At 43.3% G+C, this 25,458-nt stretch overlaps 1 protein-coding gene across 1 annotated transcript; it reads right to left on the minus strand.

Annotated features, from left to right (window-relative positions):
* Window positions 1–434: 434 nt before the first annotated feature.
* dennd4a (DENN/MADD domain containing 4A) lies at window positions 435–25,089 on the minus strand. Its single transcript, XM_062390391.1, has 31 exons — window positions 24,940–25,089; window positions 20,561–20,892; window positions 20,123–20,369; window positions 19,961–20,030; window positions 19,693–19,862; window positions 18,077–18,315; window positions 17,925–17,991; window positions 17,727–17,785; window positions 17,473–17,617; window positions 16,890–17,065; window positions 16,425–16,525; window positions 15,096–15,314; window positions 14,552–14,697; window positions 13,882–13,902; window positions 12,362–12,495; window positions 12,011–12,143; window positions 11,428–11,634; window positions 11,186–11,314; window positions 10,953–11,097; window positions 9,541–9,663; window positions 8,280–8,390; window positions 7,253–7,330; window positions 6,298–7,139; window positions 5,997–6,213; window positions 5,077–5,168; window positions 4,794–4,969; window positions 3,746–4,124; window positions 3,105–3,222; window positions 2,699–2,861; window positions 2,547–2,611; window positions 435–2,168 (listed from the first exon to the last, which is right to left on the minus strand). The coding sequence occupies exons 2-31, from the start codon at window positions 20,866–20,868 to the stop codon at window positions 2,032–2,034; spliced, it is 5,217 nt and encodes a 1,738-aa protein (XP_062246375.1). The 5' UTR covers window positions 20,869–20,892; window positions 24,940–25,089; the 3' UTR covers window positions 435–2,031.
* Window positions 25,090–25,458: the final 369 nt, after the last annotated feature.

Raw genomic sequence — 25,458 nt, forward strand, 5'->3', positions numbered from 1 at the left:
ACTGTCTTATATAGGGCAGAATGTGCAGTGCATGTATATTGTACATTAATAAGACACATTTTTTTTCACTGGTTATGAAACAGCATCCACAGAAGGGAAATAGAAATCTAGAAAATGGTCACGTTTTGGAAAAATGTAGGTTTCTAAATGTAGATTTTGTATGAAATACAAGTTTACACTTGCTCCAACTACTGTTTTATAACATTATAGAGAACGCCACTCTTCTTTCATTCACATCAGATTTTAAAACAAGAATAATCATAGAACATATCCTGGGGAAAGAAATAACTTTATATCCATTAAAAAACGTGTTTATTCATAACTGAAAGCAAAGTATAGATCCAGACAGATTTATTTTAGGTACAAAATCATACAAATTAGTATCTGTGTTACAAATGATAAATAATACGTCATAGACATCGTGTAAATTGACAAATAGTGTAAACAACATGTAGACATCGATCGATGTTTTGGTCATCAGTATTTTCTTGATTCTGGTTACAATTTAGACAGTGGTTAAAATGCAAATGTGCCCCAGTGGGACTGGTGTTTATTCCCAACACAGAGCTGCATCTAATCCAGCATCGTATCATTATGAGTAACTGTGAAGTTCAGCTCTGAGCTGTGCAGCTGCATCACACTGAGGACAGCAGGGTATTTATAGTGAGAGACAATATCAACACAGTGAATAAACACACTCATTGTTGAGCGTGCTCTTGAATCAGGGAAGGTCAGAGCTGTCGATCACACTTAACACCTTTGACACATTAACAGTTCTTTAGATGCTCAGTGCAAAGAGTTCAGCATTGTCATCTGCTATTAACCTTTTTCAACAGTCAGTTTTATTTTAAGTAGTTAAAATGACCATTAGCTGTGCACTGTTGTCCAAATGTCTAAAACTGACATCTACAACAGAGTGAAGATCAGAAAAAAACATTACAAAATACTAGAATCAAATACTCTGTACAATTTCATAAATCTGTTACTAGGTCAATACATGAATCTCTATCAAAACGTGTGTTGATTAAAGCAACAAAAACTTGTATTTTATTTGTCTGATATAGTTTGATTGTACCGTTTTTAAGGAAATTTATCCTTGATGGTCCCATATAACACAAATTATTTATTCTTCATTAAAAAAACAAGGTATTGCATTAAAATTAAACGTAAAGTATAACTCCCCTTTTAGGCTCTTTTGGTACATTGTACAAAAAAATATACATGAATAAACATTGTGCAAATAATTCAAATTAATTGAGTTCTCCCTTTTTGAATTAGAATTTCTGTTTTCAAATGTTTAGATATTTAAGTGTACTCAGGCATATGGACATGACCCTGTCGGCTTCACAAGATGCAGAGATCAGGAGGAATTTCTTTGCTTTTAGTGAACTGCATGTAATGGAAACATCTGACAGCACAATGAGTCCTGCAGCTGCCAAACAGAAAAGTCACTTAAGTGTCGGCTGCTTGGCCACAGAGTCACGTTTCTGAAAATGAACAGCGAGAGCTCATCTCGTCAAAGTGCTTTGTAAAAACATGAATCTCTAAAAGCTAGGTACATACTGTAGACACACACGCACGCACGCACGCACGCACGCACAAATTGCACAAACACACATACTCAACAACAGTCTTAACAAGGTCACCAGGACCACTGAGAACTTTGACAATGTGATCATATACTTTGAAATAATTACTCACAGCTTTAACAGGAATTAAAAGTCATAAAATAGACTGTATATTAACTGTATATATAACTGTCTATAGTTATACTGAAAAAACAGTGGAATTTCAAGTATTTACAAACACAAGTACTGTCCCATCTTGTCTCTCAGGGCTAACAGTAGAAGAACCTTGGTGCAGTTGCTTTACATTAAGTGTAATTCAGCAGTTGTGCTTTAAAGAGCTCAGTGCCTCAGTCAGGTGAGATGGTCCTGAGTCTGAAGATCAGTCCAAAATAAAAGAGCAGAAAGAAGAAGCAGTGACCAGGGTTGAGGAGGAAACATCCTGGGAAAGAAGAAGGGACATCATTTACAGGCTGGGCTCCCTAAATGTTCTCCTGCACTCCATGACCCCTGGTCCAGGGGGCCGGTCGCAGTTGTGCGTCAGTTTAACCAAGTCTGGTGTGAGGCGGTCGTATGCCAACTTGTACTCCCGGTCAAAAGCATCTTCAAAGAGACATAAGTTAGTAAAAAAATCTGGATATAAAATTCACTTGGTTTAGCATATTTGCATTCTAGGACTTAACTTTTTCTAAACAGCACAAACAACCATGGACTGTATAAATAAAGGTGGATGACACGTCTCCTCTGAGAGTGCTAGATCCAACGTATTGGTGAAATTATAATGTTGGCCTGCAGGTGGTGCTAAAGTTTAAGTCAAGCGATCACCAAAAGTCATTCAAATTCTGTCACAGGGTACCGTTGATTTCTGTACCAAAGTTAAAGGCAATCCACCTGATTGTTGTTGAAATCTTGAACAAAGTCCAACAGAAGGACATTACCATCCCATACACTAACGCAAGGATACCAGGCTTTTAAACTTACCTATATTAATGTTGTTCTTTCCCAAAGCCACTAGAGCAAGGAACAGTAAATCTCTGTAGAGGCTCCTGTTTGGGGAAAAAAAGAAGAAGCAGTGTTAAACTCTCATGTCACGTCATCCTCCCTACTTTACGCTGACATCTAGATTTCCTCACCTCTGTCTCTTGAAACCCAGCTCCGGCCCCAGCAGCTGGAGGATCTGACTCATGGGCTGATAGACATCACTCTTCTTAGTGCTCCTCACAAAACCCTGCAGTAGCTCCACAGTGAAGAGCTGGCCCTCCTCACACAGCCCCGAGCGAACCAGGGAGTTGGCACCTGCAACGCAAGAGCGATAAAAGTGTCGCTCATCAAAGACCCGCTCCACTCATTCCCCAAGACTCAACTGTGAAGCTGAAGTATTCATGGGTTTCTAGTTACTTCATATGAACGATCTTATTTGCATGGAAATATCTGACCTCGATGAAACTCTACAGTGTTACCATCACAGTCTGAAAGTTATTATACCCTCTGATTCATGATGTACACCAGTCTGTTCGAGTCACTGCTGATAGGACTTACAGTGTGAGTTCCACAGGACGTAACAGGGTTGAACTCTGTCTTGGTGCAGCTTCAGGTTGTCCCACATAATCCTCACAAGCACCTGCTTACTGTCGTCTGATGAGACGCTGGGAGGAGTCTGAGGAGAGGAAAAGTGCGGAGGATTAATCCCTTGTTCTGGAACTTACGGCCCTGGTGGGCAGAACTTTAATGCTGTTATAGCGTTGAAATGACTTGTTTTTGTTAGTTTGGGGCTTTTTTTAGCAACTTCTGACCACTAGGAGTCGCCAATGTTAGAAATGTTCACATCCCTTACAAAAGTGAAGCCAATATATTTTGATTGCCCCCTGGTGGCTTGCTGATGTATGGATTATAAATCCCATCCCCCCATGTTAATAAATGGGACAATGATCAAACAAAAAAGTGATGTACTTGTTCGATAACAGTATCTGAAAGATGCTCTCTGTCATTTTATTTAGATGTTAAAACGATCAAATGTTTGCATGCCAGCTTTAACATAAGTTATATATATATTAAATATCCTATTAATTATATAGATCCCCATAACAGCTGTAAAAACAAGTTGTGACTAAATGGTGACTATATTAAATGGGTCAATCGAGAGACAGATATATGTTAGTGAGCTTAACAGACTTATTTACCTGGTCACCCTGGCGACAGTGCTGGGAGGCCAGGATAAGAGCCGGCAGGATACTTGGCAGCTCGAGCCGTCTGAAATACCACACAAGGTTCCAGAAGACAATGGGGTGTTGGTCAACAACACTCAGGGAGGAGAGGGCCTGGTCGCCCTCGTTCACCAGCAGGCTCTCTAGCTCCTTCCACAGAACCAGAGGGCTGAGGTAGGGCACTGTAACTGGAGCGGAGGATGGCGCTGCCTTACCAGCACTCCCACTGCTCTCCTGTCTCTGCGAGGGAGCTGCAGATGACTGAGCCGCACAGTCAGTCATGGACATTTTGGCTTCAGGATTGAGTGATGCAGACGTGTCCTCCTCTATAACAGGATTACTTTCTTTAGAGGACCTGAAGGAAGACACACCAGTTATCTTTTTAAAGAGGCCTCAGGGATAAACGATGTCTGGTCAGGATGGGAAAGTGCTAGACAGCAAAACAGACACCAGGGATGGATCCAATGGTGGGGCAAGCAGAAGTCTGTCCTGTCTTGTTTTTAAATAAACTAATTACCAACAACACTAACAAGAACACGATGTGGCTGAAAAGGGAACTATTTCAAAATATATTCATTGAAATGTGGCTTTGCTCAAAGCTTAAGAGATATCAGTAAATAAGGTCTGGGGCACACTGGACTCGGAGTGACTGCTGAACAACTTGGTTTTCATTACCACACCAGCTGCTGCTGGGGGAAGTCATGGAAGTCGTGCTGCTCTTCTAGCTTTCCGCTGTTCTCAGCAGAATAAACAGTGAATCTGATCTTTCACCACAGTTTTGATGCTCTGTCTAATATTTCTGTAGAAATATCTGTATTATCTTTTAAATATGTCGCAAACGTAAATGTTTGCAACACTTCCTGTATCTGCTTTCAAAATGAAGGCACTACTGCGTTTCTGTTGACTGATTCCATTCATTTATAAAACAGCATAGCGGTGGTTCCACGTCCAGTGGCCTTGTGCGTGTTCCTCCCCCCATTGTACTTGTCCATACTCTTTTGTTGTGTGTAAAGGAGGGATTTACCTGCTCTTTGGTCTCAGATCTTTTATTTCCACGTTGAGGAAAGGTAGGAAGGCCGTGCCGCAGAAGGGACAAGTGCTGTTGAGGTTTGAGTCGTTTGCCGTCCAGCCAGCCATGATCTCCTCGTCATACACCAGACAGTCACAGGTCTTACAGAGCGAACAACTGGACATCTGCACCTACAAAGAGAATCATGAGAATGTGGAAGAATTCGGAGGCAGTGCAGAGTCTTAGTCACTCTGAAGACCAGTCTCTAATAAGGGATTTCCATGAGTGAGTAACTTACCTCTATGGTATAATTGGGAGAGGGCTGGAAGCGGCTGGTGTCGGGGGAGGAATCTGGAGTGTGAGGAGTTCTAGAGGGAAGTGCCAAACCACCTGGATATGATGGAGGATTATATAATAAGACACAGAAAGGAAAAAGCTAAATGCAAGATTTATCAAAAATATCAAAGCTGTACAAATCTCAATTAAATTAAAGCAAGAGTACAAGAGTGAAACAAACCAGTACCCTGTTTCTCAAAGTCTGCAATCAGTTGGAGTGAATCCGTGTCTCCCATCTGTGTGCACGTGAGTGTGCATGCACGCGGGTTTGCTCACGTGTACGTGTTTAGCATATAGGGCCTGTGGCGGAGGGCAGAAAAGCCCACACACTGCAGCCATCTTGCCTGCTGGCCTAGATTCCCAAATAACAACACCCAACTCTTCCCATTGCTGAGTCACACTCTCACTCTAATTTGAGTTTGGTGAGGTTATATGGATTTTAGGTGTTTTACAGGGAACCAACACAATGTTTCATTTCAACTACATCACAGAACGGATATTTTGCCAGTGTTCGGACTTGATTTAGACCTGTCATTACACTTAACAGCACTTTTTCTAGTAATTCCAGTTTTATAGGAGACTTAAACTGGTTTTAATGGATGTTGTTGGTTTTTAATATTCCCTTTTATGATATCTCATTCATTTAGTTTTGTCTTGCTTTGTTGTGTGTTGTTATATTTCCATCTAATTTGTAAAGCACTTTGAAACCTTGTTTGGGTAAATCCTACATAAATTAAGTTGTATTATTAGTACTTTTCTAATGGAAACAGTTTGCATAACATTTCTGTGTACATGGTATATGTATCTAATCGCAATACATGTAATATATGCAAGAAGGTGATTAATCGGCCAAGAAATGACTGAAATGATGTAAAAACCAACCAGAGAAGGAGTTGTGTCTGAACACTCTGTTGGGTGTGCTGGGGCTGCTCAGGGTAGCGTGGCCCACAACCGGGCTCCTCCTGAGTCGGGACATGCTGCCGTGCTGGGGGGACGTGAAACCATCCGGGTCCAGGCAGGAGTCACTATCGAGCAGCGAGGAGCAGTCGGCCTCCGCTGACGTCAGAGACGAGACACTGATGCGGTCACAGTTGGAATCCTGAAGGAAAGAAAAAGAGTCATTAGGGACACAATTTCACATCGTCTACACAGAAATGTTTGTGACAAAAGTTGCACTGCTAACCTGTGTCAATGAAGTCTGGGAAGACAGACGAGAGTAAAAGCGGCTGGCCTTCTCAGCCACGCCTTTCCCTGCCGATATGACGCTGCTTTTGAAGATGTCCAGTGTCGGCGTAAAGAGAGAGTCCATGGAGAACGATGAGGTGGAGGGAGTGGGTGATGAGGGCGACACCAATGAGGAAGGCCTCTCTCTGTCTATGTTACAGATACCCAGAGGAAGAGAGGGCGACGGTCTCAGCCTCTCCTTGGATTTGACGGGCAGCGGGAGGTGCGTGTTGGAGCGCAGTAGAGTGGAGGGTCCCGGTGAGGTGTGAGGAGAGGAACTGGATCCAAACGAGGGGCTGGAGGGGTTCCGCAGGTCCATGGTGGGTGTGCGGCTGCTCGGGGGGCTGCTGCAGCTGCTCATGTACGTCTCAATCTCCTTAGCCAGGTTGCGGCGAGTGGTTGGCGTGCTGCAGTCGTCCTGGTCACACTCTTGTACAGTCTCTGTCGCCATCAGTGACAGGGGGTCAAACCCTGTCTGTATACCTGTCCTCCTCACAGTCCCGGCACTGAAGCTGACGCTCCTCTCCACGGAGACGTCTGACCTCTCCACGACTCCGCTGCAGCTCACACTCCTCTCCACCAGAGGCTTGTGTTTATCAGTCTCCAGCTCCTCCTCTTCTACTCCGTGCAGCCTGTCAGCCGCGAGGTGTTGCTGCTTGGCTGAGCCCAGATGAGGCACACTGAACCTCAGGGTTTCCAGTCCATCAGACAGGTCGAGAGATTTTGGCCTCTCTGTCTGTGACACAGCTCCACACAGAACGGTGTCGCCTGATGGACTCGAAACCAGCCTGCTGCCATTACCTGAGACATCAAAACATAGCAAAACTTTAATCTCAGATACACTGAAAATCTGTGGAACTGTTTTACACCACCATCATGGCCTTATGTCAATCTTCTCTCTGGATAAAACTCACCTGAGTTGGCGTCTGGGGATTTTGAACTTTGAGTAGAAGTTGAAATGCTGCTGCTGTTTGGAACCTCGAGCTCCGTTGCTGGAGAATCAGATCATATCAAATTGTTAATGATATAATACATACTTCATACTTCAGTCATAAGAATACATAAATTGGCATTTAACATAGAAAAACATACATTTTGTCACTGCAAAGGCTTAATTACTACATTTAATACAGAGCCTTACTGAATTGGATTTTTTGGGTGTCAATGCCATAATTATGTAATAAACATGTTCTAGACAGATGTATAAGCTGATATATCTTGAATAAGAAATTAACAATGACTCAAGATGCCAGTAACAACAAAGAAAATCAAGAAATATAACTATAGGCTTGATATTTTACTGTTTAACTAAAAACACCTATAAATATAAATATACAAAACACATATTTTCTACATTGTTTATTCTGTAAAATAAAAGTTTTAATATCAGCAAACGTAAATGCAGACATGTCTGTGAAAAGCTCATATTGACTGATATTATCATCTAATCATAGTGATGGGGCTCTATAAGATATTAATGTACAAAGTGCTATTGTTTGTTACAATGAAAAACTATAGCTGTGGGGCAGAGGTGGAGAAACTGGTTCCTTATGGGACGGGTGTTTATCTTAAAAACCAGACAAAATAAATCGGTCTATTATTTTTTGCTAAACCAGTTTTCTGGTATGTGATGACTGTTGCTCATGAGGACTGGGACAGAGAGAAAAGCCTGTTATTATTTAAAACAGGATTTGAAAACAATCCTGTCATGCACCCAATCAGCTGCTTATGTAACACATTTATCCATCAGCCGAATCTGTTTCTCCAAAAAACAAACTAAGTGTATCTGCGAAGCGACGGGGAGAGAATACATTACACCCACTCTGTGAGGAGATGCACAGAGAGTAGTTCATAATGCCGGCACTGAGCAGGGATTCATTTCTGCAGACACGGTCACAATAAGTGATGAAGATTAGAGAGAGCAGCTAATCCATAACTCACTGGACTGCCTCGGCCCTTTGTCTTCTCCCGGCGGCGTGCTGTCGCTCTCCCGGCCGCACATCCTCTCCTCCTCTTTCGAAAGGGAATCGTAACCTTGGTCTGACTGTCCACCTGAAAAAAAGATAAGGGGACTTATTCCTCTGAAAACCACTGAGATATTTTTTTCATACTTCCTCTCGCTTTTTCAATTTCTCTTTCACAAAGAGCCAAGCACAAAGAAAAACTGTCATATAGTCTCCGTGGACCGTTTTTTAGGAGACAGCTGATGTGAGAGTTTTTTCTGAAAGCTCCTAGCACACAACACTCCCAGAATAGAAAAGCAGGAGTAGCAGGAGAGTGAAAGAGGCTTTGAAAACTTGCATCATAGCCACAAGGTCAAACTGCAGGAAGAAGTACAGAGCAGCTAGCAGGTCTATGATTATGTTGAGTATCTAAGCATGCTATCACTGCTGGGATCTGTGTATCTACAGTACACCGGTCATCATGTAAGGCAAAGAGCAACGAAGAAACCATGTCACCAAGTTAAAGTATTTTTATCCTGAGTCCATGTGTAATAAAAGAATAGGGAAGAAGATCCACAGCTTTTTCTGCCGCTGTACAGTAGGGACGGGAATCGGCAGGGACCTCCCGATACGATCCTATCACGATACTTAGGTGGCGATACAATATGTATTGCGATTCTATGGGTATTGCGATTTGATATTAGGATTTATTTTGGTTATTTATTTATTTATTTTTAATACTGGACCATGGAAAACAGTTGAATCATACCTTCAAATACAACAGTCAAATTCACTAAGAGCTTTAAAAGTTATCAATAATCAATTTAGAGACTGCCGGGTAGCCAGTAGAGAATATAAATAAAAAGGTGCCCTATTATTGTATAGTCCCTGTCAACTGCACACAAACTGACAGATTAAGAAATGTATACCACTTAGGCTATTTTTAAACAATAAATTAAAGGTAAATTAAATAGAATGAATAAAAGTTTACTTAAAATATAGACTTTGAAATAAACAAAAAGTAGGCTATGCATCACTTTTGTTTGCAAGTAGGCTATGCAAAGCTAGTAGTCAGAACAGTTGAGTACAGTGACATTCAAGCAGCTACAAAGAGGTTTAGTAATGATGCGGCTCGGGGTCTTTTTATGTGGTTGATCGAATTAGATCTAACAGAAAGAAGCTGAGACACAAGCAGCAGCGCCGACACAGTCACAGTGACACAGTTTGATTAAGAACAAAGCCGGGCTGCTGCCTCCTACCTGTACTGAATCCGTCATCACTGGAGTCCATTTTGGTGAAGTCGGTGTCGATGGACGTGCGCTCGGCAGAGTCATTAGTACTGTCCAAACTCCCGTGACTGACGGTGTCCAGATCACTGCCATCTGACGAGAGAGGAGGAGAGGTTCAAGCAAATGACAGAGCTCCAGCAGGGTTAGGAGACCGGAGCCCAGCTGAAAAAGGAGCACTTTACAATCACTGAACCGAGAAGAAATCATTATCATCCACCACAAAGAAACAGGGAGGCTCTGAGACCACATACGAGGCAGTCACCATCATTACTCCTCATAAGAAGGAATCAGAGCGCTAAAAGGAGGATCAGAGCGATGAATGACTCACATTAAGTCACATATCATCAGGTCATAAATAACAAATAATTTGCATGCTACTCAACATGATCACGCGTCTCTTTCTGGAATGCTCTTTGTACATTGCAGTATGGTAAGAATGATGTTTTCATTGGAGCCCCTCAAACTCATACATCATCATGGTCATGACAGTCTGGGGGCTGCTGTGGGAATTAGGGATTGACATGAAGAGCAACCTGTGTGCTGAGACTGGGGAGGAAACCGTCTTCACACACTTTAATTAACGTCATTACAGGAATGCAGGATGGGAACAATCTGCTGCAGGAGGAGAGAGATGGGATGAACCTTGTTATGAGACAAGGAAAGCGATGACTGCACCCCCAGGATCACACCCGTGTTGATTCACTAAGCACTACAGGAAGTAAGACAAGCTCCTGTCAGTCTATTATGACTGAACTTAATGCAAACCCAATAATTAGGAGCTAAAAAGTCTTGGAGTTAAAGTCATTTTAAGTGTGGGGTATTAGGGGAGGATGAGCCATTTAATTCTAAATCCATGATGCTCATATCTAATTTTCTGCGCATTTCCAAGAGCTTCAGAGAGAATTGTAAAGCTCCTTTCCCGCTTTTGTCTACAGCGGGAATGGATTCAATCTGCGTTCACTCCCTGGTCAAATGACTCGGCAATAGACAAAGGGTTTTAATCGGCTCTGATCGGTAGTGATGAAAACAAGAAACCGGGTGAACACGCTGATTTGGAAAGGTGGCCAGTTCTCAATTGTCGGTGCGCCCGAACATAACGCACAGGGGAGAGACTTCTGGGAGAGGAGTCTCCATTTTTGGCGGGTTTGTCCATGTTAAAAAATCCTGTGTATACTCGCTAACTTTATAAAGTAAAAGAGGTATAAGAGGCATATTTCAGATTATAATAATCACAACATTTGTGAAGGGAAGCCTCGAAGTAGCCACTTGCTAAAAATCTATTTTTTCTAGAAGCATATTTATCAAGATATTTGCGGAAATTATGTGACAAAATAAAAAATATCATACAAAGTATATCTGAGCCAGGACATTGGTCTTCTCACCTGAAAGCTGTGGATCTCTGTGTGGAGTCGGCTGTTTTCTCCCTGCCTGCTTGAACTGGAGCACGCCGAGTACCACGTTTCTGAGCTTTCCCCACAGGAAGTAGCCTCCTCTGGTGGTGGAGGGCCACGTGCTTTCCAACACCGCCTGGAGCAGGAGCAAGCACGTCATGTAAGAATCATGTATTTTTAATTTCCTATTATTTGCAGATGCAGTTTATATCAAGAGCACACACCTTGTTGTAGTAACCATAGGTGATGGCATTGGGTTGGACTCCTGCCTTTTTCATCTCAAACAGAACCCTGACGGCCAGGACAGGCTGACTGTACTGACCACACAACTGCAGCAACACACGGTAACACACCTTTGACAGAACACAACAGGGATTTCATATTAAAGAATGTGCGCAGTGTCTTAAAATAAATAATCATTCATATCATTAATACGTGCACTGTGCATGTTGATTTAGTTTGCTACCTCATCGGGAGCCTGCAGCTTCTTCTCCTGCATCTTCCTCAACACGTCGTAAGCCGTGCGCAGAGCGCGCACTTTAGAGTGACAGGTCCCGACAAATCCCGGCAGGCAGATGAACCACAGGCCGTAGCAATGACTCAGCAGACACTTGGACCACATCTGAGGTATGGATGAGTAGGTCTTGGCCATCCTCTGAGCCGATTTGATCTCCTGAAATTAAAAAGGAACACATTAAATGCACAGATGATTCATTTTCTACAAGACACTGATTTGCATTTTATGTTCAGATTCACACCCCTATTATCCATCACTATGAAAGATGAGTATAGCAGTAAATGAAGCTTACTGAAATAATGCATATACAATTTATCTATAATTAAATGGTTGCAAAACAGCAGAGGCTGATTAAAAAGATAAAAGCAAGGGAAGTTAATTCATATATGGAATGTCTTCTACAATTAATCCCCATTCACCTTTAATACCAAGTAGAAAGCGATTATCTATCACTTTATTATCAGTATATGATGCTAATAATGCATTATTTTTTGTATGTGTTCTTAGAAATCTCGCTGGTCACACGGCTGACCTGTTTGGAGCGTCTGAAGATGGCCGTGGGGCTGGCTGGGCTGCTGTGGCGAGAGGCCACGTGGGCTGATGGAGGGTTTTGTCCCTCCAGTGGCTCCAGGAGCTCAGCGTTCAGTACAGGGAACCCAGAGTAGCTGCAGGGAGACATTAGGTACACATACTCATATCTTGTGACAGAAACCGAGAGAGACATAATTCCACTTCAGAAAAGTCATGCACAGGCATCGCAGTATCACATCCTGGAAGCTCGAGACCCAACACAAGTGTCCAAAAGCGACTTGTTCCAGCTCAATATAAGTGCACAATACTGTTTTGTATCTTTTGCTAAAGAGACTGAGCCACAGTGTGGTACCTATAGCAGAGGGGATACTCCTCTCCCTGTGGCAGTGGAGGCAGTTCCGGGGGGTTGACATAGACCGTGTGCTCGCTGCGGTGGGATTCATCCAGTTCGATCAGCCGGGTGTCCTCTGGCCGCTCACTGTCCATCTGGTTTGAAAGAAAAACACACTTTCATCAATACGTTTTCATCTTTGCTCTTAGCCGCTTGGAAGATCTCAGGCATCTGATAATGGACGAGCTCTCAGATCAGATCAGACACCAGGGTCACTGAGGACAAACAGATGTCCCTAATGAGTCCATCAGCATCAGAAACATGGCCCGTGTCCCGAGGATGCTGCCAAGACGGGGACTTCAGCCTATGGATCTTCTAAGACTAAATTAATCCAGGCTGCAGTGACCTGGACAAGATGCCATGCTGCTCCCAGGACATCATTTCACTTTACTGCTTTGGCAGCGATGCTCGATACTTAGCTGCCACATTTGCTCCATTTCAAAAGTGACCAACTGATTTGCTCTATCCAGACGAGTGTGCAAAGACCCACTACTGTCTGCAAACAACAGCACCAGCATGAAAGAGGAAAGCAGAGGTAAAGTTTACAGAGTTTACAGAGATCCTAAAGCCCTGATATGCTGATGTGCAGTCGCTTGGATCATCCGATTCGATTACCAGGTCTGACGTGAGCTTTAGATAAAAACCTGAATATTACAGCAGCAGCTGAAAAGCTCCCCAGTGACACCACGTTACAACATTTGTTCCACTCAGCCGAGTACATGATTCAGTCAACTGACTGTCACTGACCCGTTTGCCCTCGCTTCCATTTCACTCTGCGTCTCTCCGCTCGTTGCCCTTCCTCTTACACCCAAGAGGTCTTTCCCAATCACGCACTTGTTGTCGACCTCAGCATCAGTGACGCTGAGTGAATCAATGCTTCCACTTCTCGATAACAACCGCAGCGGCCATTCATACAGGAGCTCGAAAAGGTTCACGCAGGATGTAAATGTGACTTCCTGATTTCACAAGTTTGCAAGCACACAGGTTTTTTTGGAAGGGAGGGGGCGGTTTTGTCTTTTTTGTGGGTGTTACAAAACAAATGATTCAACCTCTAACTGAGAACTGAGCAACCAACCCACAGAATTTCAACATCTCAACTAACAATTTGACAAACAAGCCTTATTATTGTACATGACAGTTCACAGAGGTCAGGACAGTGCACAGAATAGGAAACGCAGAAATAATGAATATCTCACAGTCCTTAACTCTCATTCTGGACAACCTCACTGTGTGGATCATTCTAATGGCACCTGGTTCAATAACGCAAATCGCTGACACAGACTAAAGCACATCCTCACATTTAAGACCTCTCTACTTTTAGCTTCATTCCCTTTTAACCTCGCTGTGATTAATCCATTAAGAGTACACACAGAAATGCGGAGCTGAGTCATGCTGTGAGGACAATGGAGAATTATACCCGATTCCATTACTGAAAATGTGCAAAAACATGCACGCAGTTAGCACGGGCTCTAGCAGCTTACCTTGCCTCCACTGGTGAAGAGCTACCAGGCAGCGATCAGGACAAGCAAAGCACCAAGGGAAACGACAAAGGCAGGAAATCAGAGAAGAAGAAAAGACCAAGAGAAAAAGAAAAACATTTTAAAGAGCTGAAAAGAACAGGGGAAGATTATGTGTTAAAAGCTTAGTGCTGAAGGGAGATATTGGTCTGTCAGGTCCTTTTTATTAGTTCCCACTATTTGCTTATTGACTCTTTCAAATTAAATGAGGACCTCAATTATAAATATTAATTAAGAGGACAACAAGTGATTTATCGTTTTGCTCCCGTCCTCAGCATTGTATCTGCAAATGGGTGGAGGCCACTGCAGCAATTTGGATCAATCAGCCCAAACTGATGATGAATTAGCCTCTGGGCCCAGACATCATCTTTCGTTTGTTGTACACAGTCCGACTACCAACAAGAGAACGTTGCTCCACACAAAATACAAACAGCAATACTTTTTGCAGCTGTTTTAAATCTAGACAAAAGCTCTGTTAGCAGCGATCTGTACATAAATGCAGACAAAATAAATAGCTAACAAAATTCACTTGCTCTCCACACGGACTGTTGACAACCAAAGCCTGCGCAAACATGACTGGTCAAAAAGTTCATAAGGATAAGTTCGTAAAAGTCGGACGAGCTGTGGGCCTCACCTTATCAACGCACTCGTCAAAGAAAGCCAGGCTGGCGTCTTTATCACTGACAAAGGAGCACTCCTCTATGAAGCGGCTGAACATTTGAGTCTTGATCATCAGGGAGTAGAACCTCTGGTGGGAGCGGTCCCTGCTCTTCAGGAAGCCTATGAAACAAAGCATCTTATGAAATCATTCACACGAAAGGTGGACATTTATCTCGCAGAGCTGTTGAGAGCAATTTCATTTTACAGGACGCAGACCACAGGAAATTAATTCTGTGCTGTGCAACAACCAGCTCTCTGCCGCGCCGCTTGCATAAGAGCCCACAGATGTGTGAGGACATTGTGCTGTTATTCATGGCTGTTCCTCTCGCTTGTCATCCAAGCCTATTTTCCACAGAGGCTTAAGATAAATCACCAGAGTCATTACAAAAGTGATTTAGGACGAATCTAACCCCATGACCGACCGAAACACTAAATCACACGAAGGCAAGGCAACAACGCCCTGTCAGTGTGCTTTATGATCATATATAATAAAACATGTGACAGACAGGGGTGCCTACCTTGCAGGTCAAAGAGGGAGCTGGCGTCTGTGGTCGTCTCAGAGGGAGCTTGGGTGATGGGCAGCAGGTAGGAGCGGTAGCCTCGTAGGATGGCCGCCATGAAGCGCAGGAAGGCCTCCTGGATCTCCAGCTCCAGCGTGTGGAGGCTCTTCCCCCCGTTGAGCTCACTGTCAGTCACTGTGTGCTCTATCTGCACATCATCCCGGCTCACCTGACCACCTGGAAGCACACAACCATCTCAGGACATGAACAACATGGGAACACAAGCTATTACTACAGTTAAATCAAATCAGTGCTTAAGCTACTTGTTTGGGCTATAGCCAATGTTAGCACTCTTTCCACAATGGGACATAAGATGGGCCCGTTAAAGATACAGCCGACGTGTTTGTTTATTCTTTTATTGGTGCAATGAAAAAATAGACAAAGTGAGATATAGAAGACGTTTTGGCTAACAAAAAGTAAGACAAAAAATTATAAATAATACAAATTAAAATAGACAGTTTGCATAACAGAAGGGAAGTGTATGTTGTGGGTAAGCGATAGACCAAGTGATATAATTGTTATGGAATGGAATAACTTGATGTTCACATTAGCGGTGCCAACATAATCACATTTAGAAGGTGTGTTTAGCATGTAAACTGAGATAAATTGTAAGCATGCTATGCTAATTAGCACAAAACACAAAGCAGACCTACAGTGGTTAGTGGGAATGTCAACAGTTTCGCAGGTATTTGGTCAAGGCAGTGGACCAAACTTAATTATTTTTCTAATCTAAACTTTGATCTCAATTGACCCATCCCCGTCAGTTTAAAGCCTAAATCGAATCTGCTACTTAAATTAATGGGGCCGAAGCCCCACACTTCAACATAATTTCAAGTCGTTTTTGCATAATCCTGCTAACAGACAGCCAAACAGCAATGAAAAGATGGCCTCCTTGGTAGAGATAATCTGCTGCAATCAAAGGACTTTCTTTTTCGAGGATATTGATATTTAACTGTGACGATGACGAGGCAGATATTTCTATTTTCTCTTCAAACAGGCAACATTAGCCCATAGCTCTGCACTGAAATTTGAGTAAATTGCCTAAAGCGATTCTGGGAATCACAGTAGATGACTAATTGAGGTGTAGTGAAAGACTCAATTACACGTCTTCCATAATACCTCCTGGGATATACTAAACATTACAGGGTTTTTTTAATGTAACAATGTAAGGATCTAATGAGTTTTCCTGTAAGATGACTGTGCAGACTGACTCAACAGACTCAAGTAGCCAGCCTGAATTATTCATGAGAATACATATGGAATGACACAGCATCAGACGGGACTCACCCTCAATGAGCTGCTGATAGAGCTTATTCAGAGTGTTCAGAAGATATTTACAAGCTCTCCTGGGCAAGATTTTCCAGGTTAAAGCCTTCTTGTCTTCTTTTCTGAAAGCACAACATATGGTCTTCATTACATGGGAGGACAGTGAAGAAACATTAGAAAATGATGTGAGGAGGGAGATTCATTTACTGACATGAGCACCTACAATAAAATTACAAAATAGCTTTATAAATGTGGGAGAAGAGCGTTTACCACATGTGCTTTTGTGTATCGTGAGAATATTTCACATTCCAACTCTTATCGTTACATAAGAGAGGCTCTTACTGACAGATACCGATAACCTTGGCAGGGAACTTTAGTTGTCAGACCAATAAAAACCTAAACCAGGGGAAGAGGATTTTTGTTTGGATGTCTCAATGTAGAAGAGGGCCATCTATCAGGGAGCAGCCACAGTTAGAAGTCACGTACTGGGAGATTGTGTTGGTGTCCAGATCCACACAGCTGATGTCAGACGGGGGCACGTAAAGGTCAAAATATCTGGAGTCCAGGCCCACGATGAAAGGACAGGGAGCGCTGAGCACGTCGGCCAGGGCCAGCGGGCACAGAGGGATGTAGGGGCACGGCCAGTGGAAGGGAAAGATCATCTGAAAAGGGAACAGACGTGCATCAGAACAATGCAGCAACAAAACTGCAAAAATACAAAAAATTCAAGTGGTTTTGAGACATGGATTTTGGAGATTTTCCACAGAAATGTCCCCCAGCTTTTCTCTGGAGGTTATCCAGAGGTAAGTGCAGGTCTGACATACACTTTAAGCGAGCTAGCCAGTAACTTTCCTTTTAATGAACATTTCGTTAAAAAACATTTTTCAGAAGTAATTGCTTTTGAACGCCCCTAATACCCTTAGAGGTTCTCCTTTGATGTGATTATGGGTGATTCATCGATGCCACAGTCCTGCCCTACCTCATCCACCATTGTAACTATAATCACATTAAATACCACCCACTTTATTATTGTAAGAGATGGAAAGGAAAAAAAGAACAAAGCACTTACAGACACAAGGGCCTCGGTGACACTGGTGAGTACAGCCGGACGCAGGGAATGAACCAGGATCTTGTGCTCTGTTACAGCCAGCACCAGCAGAGTGGCGGCATTTTTCGGGCCCAGATTCAGCAGCAATGTGGAGAGGCTTCCACCACTAGCACACAAACACACACGCATTAATAAAAAAAAACCTTCCAGATAAAGAAAAACAAACAGGGTATGTCTTCATATTATAATTATATATTTCACTGATGTTTCCCCACCTGAGAGGCAGCGGAGAGGAGACAGGTTGGCTCAGTATCAGGCTGTCATGTGGAGACAGCTGCAGAAGAAACAGAAGAATATTACAGCATAAGTGGGAGGAGGATTTTCCCAGTGAGTATAGCGTGTTTACAGATATTAATGTCAAACCGGGTAAAGCACTGAAGAACTGGAGTCTTTACATCACGAGACAAACTCACCTGCACGAGGATGCGTGGTCTCTGAATGGAGGGGAATGGCACATTTTGCATGAACTGCGAGATGTGTCTGGAAGTGAGGAGATAAAAGAATAAATGAAGCCCAGCGACACTAAGAATTAACCAGTTTCTGATAGAATTAAAAACTTGCTTACTTTTCAATAGGCAGAGCGTGTGGTCCAGAGATGGAGTATCGGTAGAGGAAAGTGAGGAAGCTCCTGAAGGACTGGAAGAAGGGCCAATGGGAGAGCAGACAGATGCTCTTGTTGCTGTAAACACTTCTGGTCTCGTCAGGTCCGAGGCCAGAGCTCGGCAGGCTGAGCTGTGAGCGCTGACGCTCAGACAGGTTCTCCTCTGAGAAGGGCTCATAGAACTGGATGGCTGCTCCGTACACCTGCACATAAATGGATTAAGTGTTGATTATATGTACAATCTATTCAAGACATGTACATGCGTGCACACACACACACAAATACTTCAATCTAGCTGCTTTCAGATATGCATTGAACTCTTGATATTCTCCTCAGTTTTCCCAGAAGAGCTGTTTGCAAGAATGCAAATGTCCGTGTCAGTTGCTCTCGACATGTTAATGTTAATGTCTGAGGGAGTCCATCTAAAAATACAGCAAGAAATTGTCTGGAGAATTCACAGCGAGCGAGTGAGCGCTTTGATGATATTGCGACAGAGGCAGAACTGAAAATACCAAAAAGAATATCTTAGGATGAAAAAGAGAAGCAATGAACGAAGAAGACGTAGACGAAGAAGTCAACTTGAAAAGAGATTCGAGAGCTTTTGGCCATAAGGTGTCGATGTGCTGGTAACAAAAACACATGTTATCCGCAGCTGTCTCTTTTATGGTCTACCCAGACGTCACCTCTTGAACATTATCATGTTTTGGTGAAAGCCTCTGACCCAGACCATCTCCTGCTTCGATACTCATATGAGAAAGGCAAAGTCAGGACAATGTCCAGTTTCTGGACATCCTCCAGACTTCATGTGTTCAAAACTCGGCTTGAGACTCAAATCAAAGTGTAGTGAAAGGACCTTTGAAAGAAGTTATTCAGTGTAAAATGTCTTTTCGGAACCGATGATGAATTTTCATCATAAATCAGTGAAATCATCCTCAGTCCCTTGAAGTGGATCCTCCCAAATAATTAAACAAATCACACCAGGCATGAAGCGCCAGGAGACTCGCCTGCAGACTCGAGGCTGCAGGAAAGAATTGGGCACTGAGTCATTCAGCATTTAAAACTTCTGCGAGCCCAAGTGGTGCATGATTTATCCATTATTCAAAAGATGAGCTGCAGAAAAAAAAAATCTTTTATGCTGCAGTGCTTTAAAAGCCGACCGGGCGGTGAGTATTCCAAACACATCCTTCAGACAATTTCTGATTCCAGGTCGACTTGAGAAGTTGATTAAAATAGAGTGCTATTAAATACCACTGCAGTTCATCAACAAACTACTCCATAAGGGATACTAATGCACAGAGAGAGGCAGAGGGGGCGGTAAAGATGGAGAGACCGGCTGAAATGGAGCAATTAAGGGAGGATCTGTCCGAAAAACAGATGCCAACTGTGTGTTAATGGCTTAATTATTGAAGTTTTAAATGATCGCGAGCAGGACTATCAAGTAAGTGGTGGATTTATTTGGCGATATCGACATTCCAGTTTGTGTCGTTTCTGTGTTTTACAAAACAGCCATAAATAAGTGAAAGAGATCAAGGCAAAGGAGCACAGATGCTGTTGACACCCGTGTAAGTAGGTGGTTCTACCTTTCCTCCAGAGGCCCCCGTCAGCACAAAGGTGGAGAAAACAGGCAGGGAGTGTTTGGTGTGTGCCGGCCAGCACTCGACCGTCGCCCCCATGGGCAGGCAGAACATAGGCACTGACTCTGGCAGTGGGAAGGACTCGTAGTCCTCCTCAGGGTACCTACACAGCAGACCTGGACACAAACACACATACAGTATAACATATGAACGGGCAAGATCATATGATGATAACTGACACATCCACAATACAGACTCTCTCACACTAGTTTACCTGCTTTGTATGCAATTGTGTTTGCTTTAGCCAGAGATTTCTTATAACAAAGGTAGACTGAGGATCCCCACTGGAAGAGGAGAAAAGACACAGGACATCACACGTCGGTAAAATCCTAATCTTTGCACATTAAACATAACTGTCCATGAAGCTGTGTCCCACCATGCTGCTGTTGAGGTTCTTGTCCACCTTGCAGAAGGTGTGGGGGGGTATCTCCCCCTTGCCGGGGACGATGATGCAGACATCGGTGACAGCGAGTGAAGTGTGCGGCTGGCTCTTCGGGGCGCGGCGGTAGGTGATGTAGATGCGTTGGGAGGACGAGTTGCTGATGTTGGCAGGACGACCTGAGGGCGTGGTCTGGACGAGGTGACATCCAGACTTCAGTTTCTCTTTCCACTCGTACAGAACACTGAAACACGAGTTTTGAAACAAGACATTCTTGAAAATACATATTTTACTGGAGAGTTTTGATGAGGTATCCATTGAGGTGATGTGAGACTAAAGGATGTGTTTAAGAGCAGATTACAGTGACCCTAGGCCGAGAGGTGATTAGTGGTGCTGGGCAGAGTATAGGGTCAGAGACGCGGGATTATTACTTACCCAAGATCTGTCAGTGGAGGCTTATCTCTGCCTCGCTTGAAGCACAAGAAGATCTGCGGGCCCCTAAGGCTGGCTCCATTGAGCTCCGCAGACAGGCCTGAGGGGGTGCTTTCCACACAGGTGAAACCCGGGGGTACCTCTTCGCCCAGGGACCGGATCACCACCGCTACGTCTGTGATGGGGGCTTTGGGTTTAACAGATTTGGTACCGGCATCGTCAAAGTGGAGCTCCTCCTCCAGAGGCTTGCATGAGTCGGTGAGGCCGGCAACCACAAAGTAGTCGGCTACACGAGGGCCTTTATCCTCCATTATTTCCCATTCCCACACTGTGGGCTGAAGGTAGAGAGAGAGAGAGAGAGAGAGAGAGAGAGAGAGAGAGAGAGAGAGAGAGAGAGAGAGAGAGAGAGAGAGAGAAAAGAGAGCTTCCATTATGCATTTGAAACATATTCCAGAGGTGGTGCAGCTTGGAAAGAGGAAAATGGTCCTTTGCATCAGAAAAACGGACCTGGCTGAGCAGAATGGGCCGAATAGGACTCCTTTAAATTCACTCTTTACAAACGCATTGTTTGAATTATCTCGCTGCTATTGAATTAAACATGGGACTCATGAAACATGTCAATTACATTACATACATATTCCATACTGTGCCAATAGCCAGATATAATGGGAGCATCTGGAAGCATTTAACATGCATTCCTGTCTGCAAAAACACCATATTTCACAAAGAAATATGGGCGGGCCTAAGACCGCTGACCTTGCTATATGACCTGACTGATTATGTAAAGTAAAACACATGCCTGCGTGGAAAGGAAAAGTACCAGAATATAATTGAGAGTAGAGAACTGAAGAGAAGGCGGAATACTAAAAGCTTTTTAGGGGCTTAAGCGAGGTGATATTCCAAGCGTGTGTATCATTCTGCATTAACAATGTTGTGGTAAAGAAAGGTGTGGAGCCGGCGCCTGTGAGTCAGCTTGTTACAGCTTTATCACAGAGCATGGAGCCCGGGAAGCCCTGTGAGCGCCGGGCCAGCTCGTGCTCCAGCTGAAGAGCTTGCTTATCTCACTCAGCAGTTCCTCCACACTCACCAGCAACCTGATAAACAGCTGCCTGCTATTTGCCACACTGGGATATTGAGGGAGTTAGAATAAAGTTACCCCCGCTCCTCCTCCTCCTCCCCCTGCGATATACATGTGTCGCTTCTAGGAACCATGGCACACCAGAAGCGGTGACCGTATCTCGTCCACTTAGGACCTTGGCTTTTAACTAAGCTAAGGGATCTGTGCTGTGTTCCTCCTCAGTGGCCGTATGATGTGACAGAAAGCTAAGCACTGCTTACGGCCTTAGAGGCAGACAATGGCCTTTAACATTTGGAGAAAAAACTAAAAACCTCAAATAATCAATAGTAGCAAACACACTACAGCTTTTCCAGCGTCATGCTGAGGGGTGAGAAGCTGCAACTGGTACAGCCAGAGAAGGATTTACATGAATATCTGAGCATAGAGGCAGAGATATTTTCAAATCATAACTCATCATCACCCATGTTCTCCTCGCAGAGACTTTATTAACAATGCTCCCTGGTAAGCTCACTGCAGTTTGGATGCACGCTATTTCTACTGTTTTGAGGGGTACAAGCAAACATTTTAAGTTGCTTAATTATTTGGTTTAAGTTACTAGTCTCTTTTCCAAGACTTTGACAAGGCTATTTTTACTCAGCAGACTTTAGTTTTTAAACACTGATTTGTCTATAAAGGAAGATATATACTTCTTCTGTAAGAATAAGTGGTAAAAATAATGGATGGATGGATGGACGGACAGACAGATGGATGGACGGACAGATGGATGGATGGATGGATGGATGGATGAATGGAAGGATTGACAACTCATACTACTGTAACCACCAATGCAGCGGTATCATAATCATTTGAGTCCATGCACTATACTGTACATTTAGACAATTTGTTAAAAGGTTTACAAACTCTTCATCCCTGTTTGAGCTTTCACAAGAATTGACACGTTAAGACATTGATTATGACAAAGAGTCAGAATTCTATTTTATTATGGGACCTAACAACCACACAACATTAAAGGCCCAAACTATCCTGCTCATCCACTTTTCATTTCTCGTGACATAACTAAAAAAAGAAATCCCTGCTCTCAGTAGGCACTGCAGGGGTGCAGCTAAATATACAGCTGTTGGAATCGCAGTTGTGTCGTACAATGCTTGGAAGGTTCAGGATTAAATATAGATGTAATCTCCAGCTCCAACTCACACGACATCCACTGCGTCTGTTCCTCCCCCTCAACAGGAAGACGAGGCCTGGCTTAATATCTAATCCTCACCATAGCAACAGTATTAAAATTGAACCGAATATTTCTCCCTGCGATGCTGAAACGAGCCGAGGACGTTGCTGTGGTTCAGAGTTGACTAATTTGGGCTGCGTCGTTAGCACGGAAGTTTTCTTCTCATAATTTCAGAGCCTCGGAGAGAGACAGAGAAAACAATCATTTAGAATAACAGCCTTGATATTAACACATACGTCCTGAATATGACAAGAACACCAGTTTCTGTCTGTGTTTGATGTTTTCTGTGTCATCGGTCTTTATGTTGTGTTGACCTGGAAGCTCCTGTTCCCTTTTTAACCAGCAAAGCTTTTGTGTGTGTTTTCCATTAGTCTCTGAGGTGGGTACTGATGTAGGCTGCTCTAGAGGGAAAGGTTACTGCGGCCAAGTGTCTCCTTCTGTTTTGTCTCTACACTGCATCCCTGTTGTTATTGTGTGTATCGATAGGAAGACTCATCGGCCTCAGTGACCAAAACATCCAAAACAAACCTGATTCTACCAGATTTCCTCATATTTTCTACCTTCCTACTATCACACTTAATGCGTGCGACACCATGTTACCACAACCCTGGAAGTACTACACAGAAGAACTGCAATTATTTCATTAACCACACTTTTCTTCGCACAAATAAGGACATGGCGGATTTCCTCTTTTGCCAGCTTCCCCCATTCACATCCACTATTGTTGGTATGAGTCACCTCTGACCGGCAGCTTTGCAAGAATTTCTTCAAAACTTGTGCAATGTTGTTCCCAACATTTACCCCCTACAGGGAGCCACAAAAAAGTCCCACACTGTCTTAAAACACTACGCATCATATTCTGTATATTTCCAGTAATTAACATATTACAAGATGCCTTTGGTCAGAGGACTTATGAGTCAGTTTCCCTTGTAGTTCAGCTGAACATTTTTTCTTTCTATGAACACTTACATTTAATTCCAATGGATTTAAACAGTGCATGTCCACACAGAGTTACTTTGTTAAAATGGAAGCGCCAAAGGGTTTGAGGTTAAATTTGGATGAAAACTACACAAAATGAAAAGCTGTCCTTGTTTTTATTGGGTTGTGATTAGACTCAAGGCAAATGGGAGCTTTTGTAACTTGAAACAAAGTAAGTGCTTGCAAGAAACTTGCTTTACTACATTTCCCCCAAAAGAGCAGAAGTTCAACCATAAATCCTTTTGATTTGGTGCTTTGCAATAAAAGCCTTCTGACTTTTGCTCTGAGCATCCCAGGCTGCTGGTCAGGCAGACAGCCTGTGCTAAGATTATGGAGGGCTGTGTTAACAGCAGGGGAGGGTGGGCAGTCTGATCGTGTGGAGGGAACCACCACAACATTTCACTCAGCATCTGTTCCCTCTTAGCCATGAAGACAACCCTCACCCACATCAGCCATTTGCATTCCTCACATTTGACAGGGGGGTGGTAGGGGGACCCTGCGGGCTGCCTGATGAGGAAACCACACACGCCCAAGATAAACACAGCAGAAAGATGAAGAGGGTGCACAAAGGTGCGCGTGCTGGATATTAAACACTGGAGGAAGCCTGTGTGATGAGCTTGCAAACGGTTTTGAATTGTTTGAATTGGCACAAAGAAAGCGTGCGGCGATAAAAACACAGCTGACCTCAGCGAGCACAATAATACAGAGCGGTTCTCTCGCATCACATCACAAGAGGCCATCTTACGAAGCATCTACGGGATGCAACGAAATAAGCCTGCGATTGACTTGAAGTGACCAATGCGCGGACGGTGATGATAGTCAACCACACACAGGCAGTAATGATATTAATCATTGAATTATTACTGCAATGCATGCAGCTGTATGGAGAGATTTATAATGGTGTTGTTTTAATTATAATAACCAGCAGCCATTCAGCATTAAAATGAGATTTCACATGATCCCGTTTGTAGAGGGGATCAGCCGTCAGCTCCAATAAAACCAGAGTCACACAATATTAAAGACACGAAGGGAAACCACTTCATTATACAGACTGTATGTGTGTGTGTGTGTGAGTGTGAGCGTGTTTTTAAATCTACTCACATCCCAGATTCACGACGATCACTCTGTCGAACACGAGCTGCGCGTAACCTGCAGGTTCCTCTCGATGAGAACGATTCTCTGCGTCGTCTCCTCTTTGATTTCGATCTGTCTCCTGAATGTGTTCTCATAAAAAGAAGGACCGCTCTCAGTGCGATGGACGCGCACAAGCAGCCTGTGTAGTGGCGAGCTGCGCTTGATCCAGACCTGCGCTTTCACGTGACTGATTACAAACGTCACTGACGTCACTGATGACGCTGCTGGCAGCTGTGACAGAGGAACAACCACTGCAAGCGGAATGATTATGAATTAAGAAATATGTTGGGTATGTTTTACCATTAACTATGGTGAACTAAACCATATTTTTGATTTTTCTATAAACCACAATTATTGTTATTATAATAATTATTTTTGTATTATTATTATTATTAGGGCCCGAGCCGTATGGTGAGAGGCCCTATTGAAATTTTAACGATTATTAATATTTTATTTTTTCCGTCAAATTAATTATCTTTTTGAGGG

Source organism: Platichthys flesus, chromosome 6 (genome assembly GCF_949316205.1).
Source record: "Platichthys flesus chromosome 6, fPlaFle2.1, whole genome shotgun sequence".
Taxonomy (NCBI): Eukaryota; Metazoa; Chordata; class Actinopteri; order Pleuronectiformes; family Pleuronectidae; genus Platichthys; species Platichthys flesus.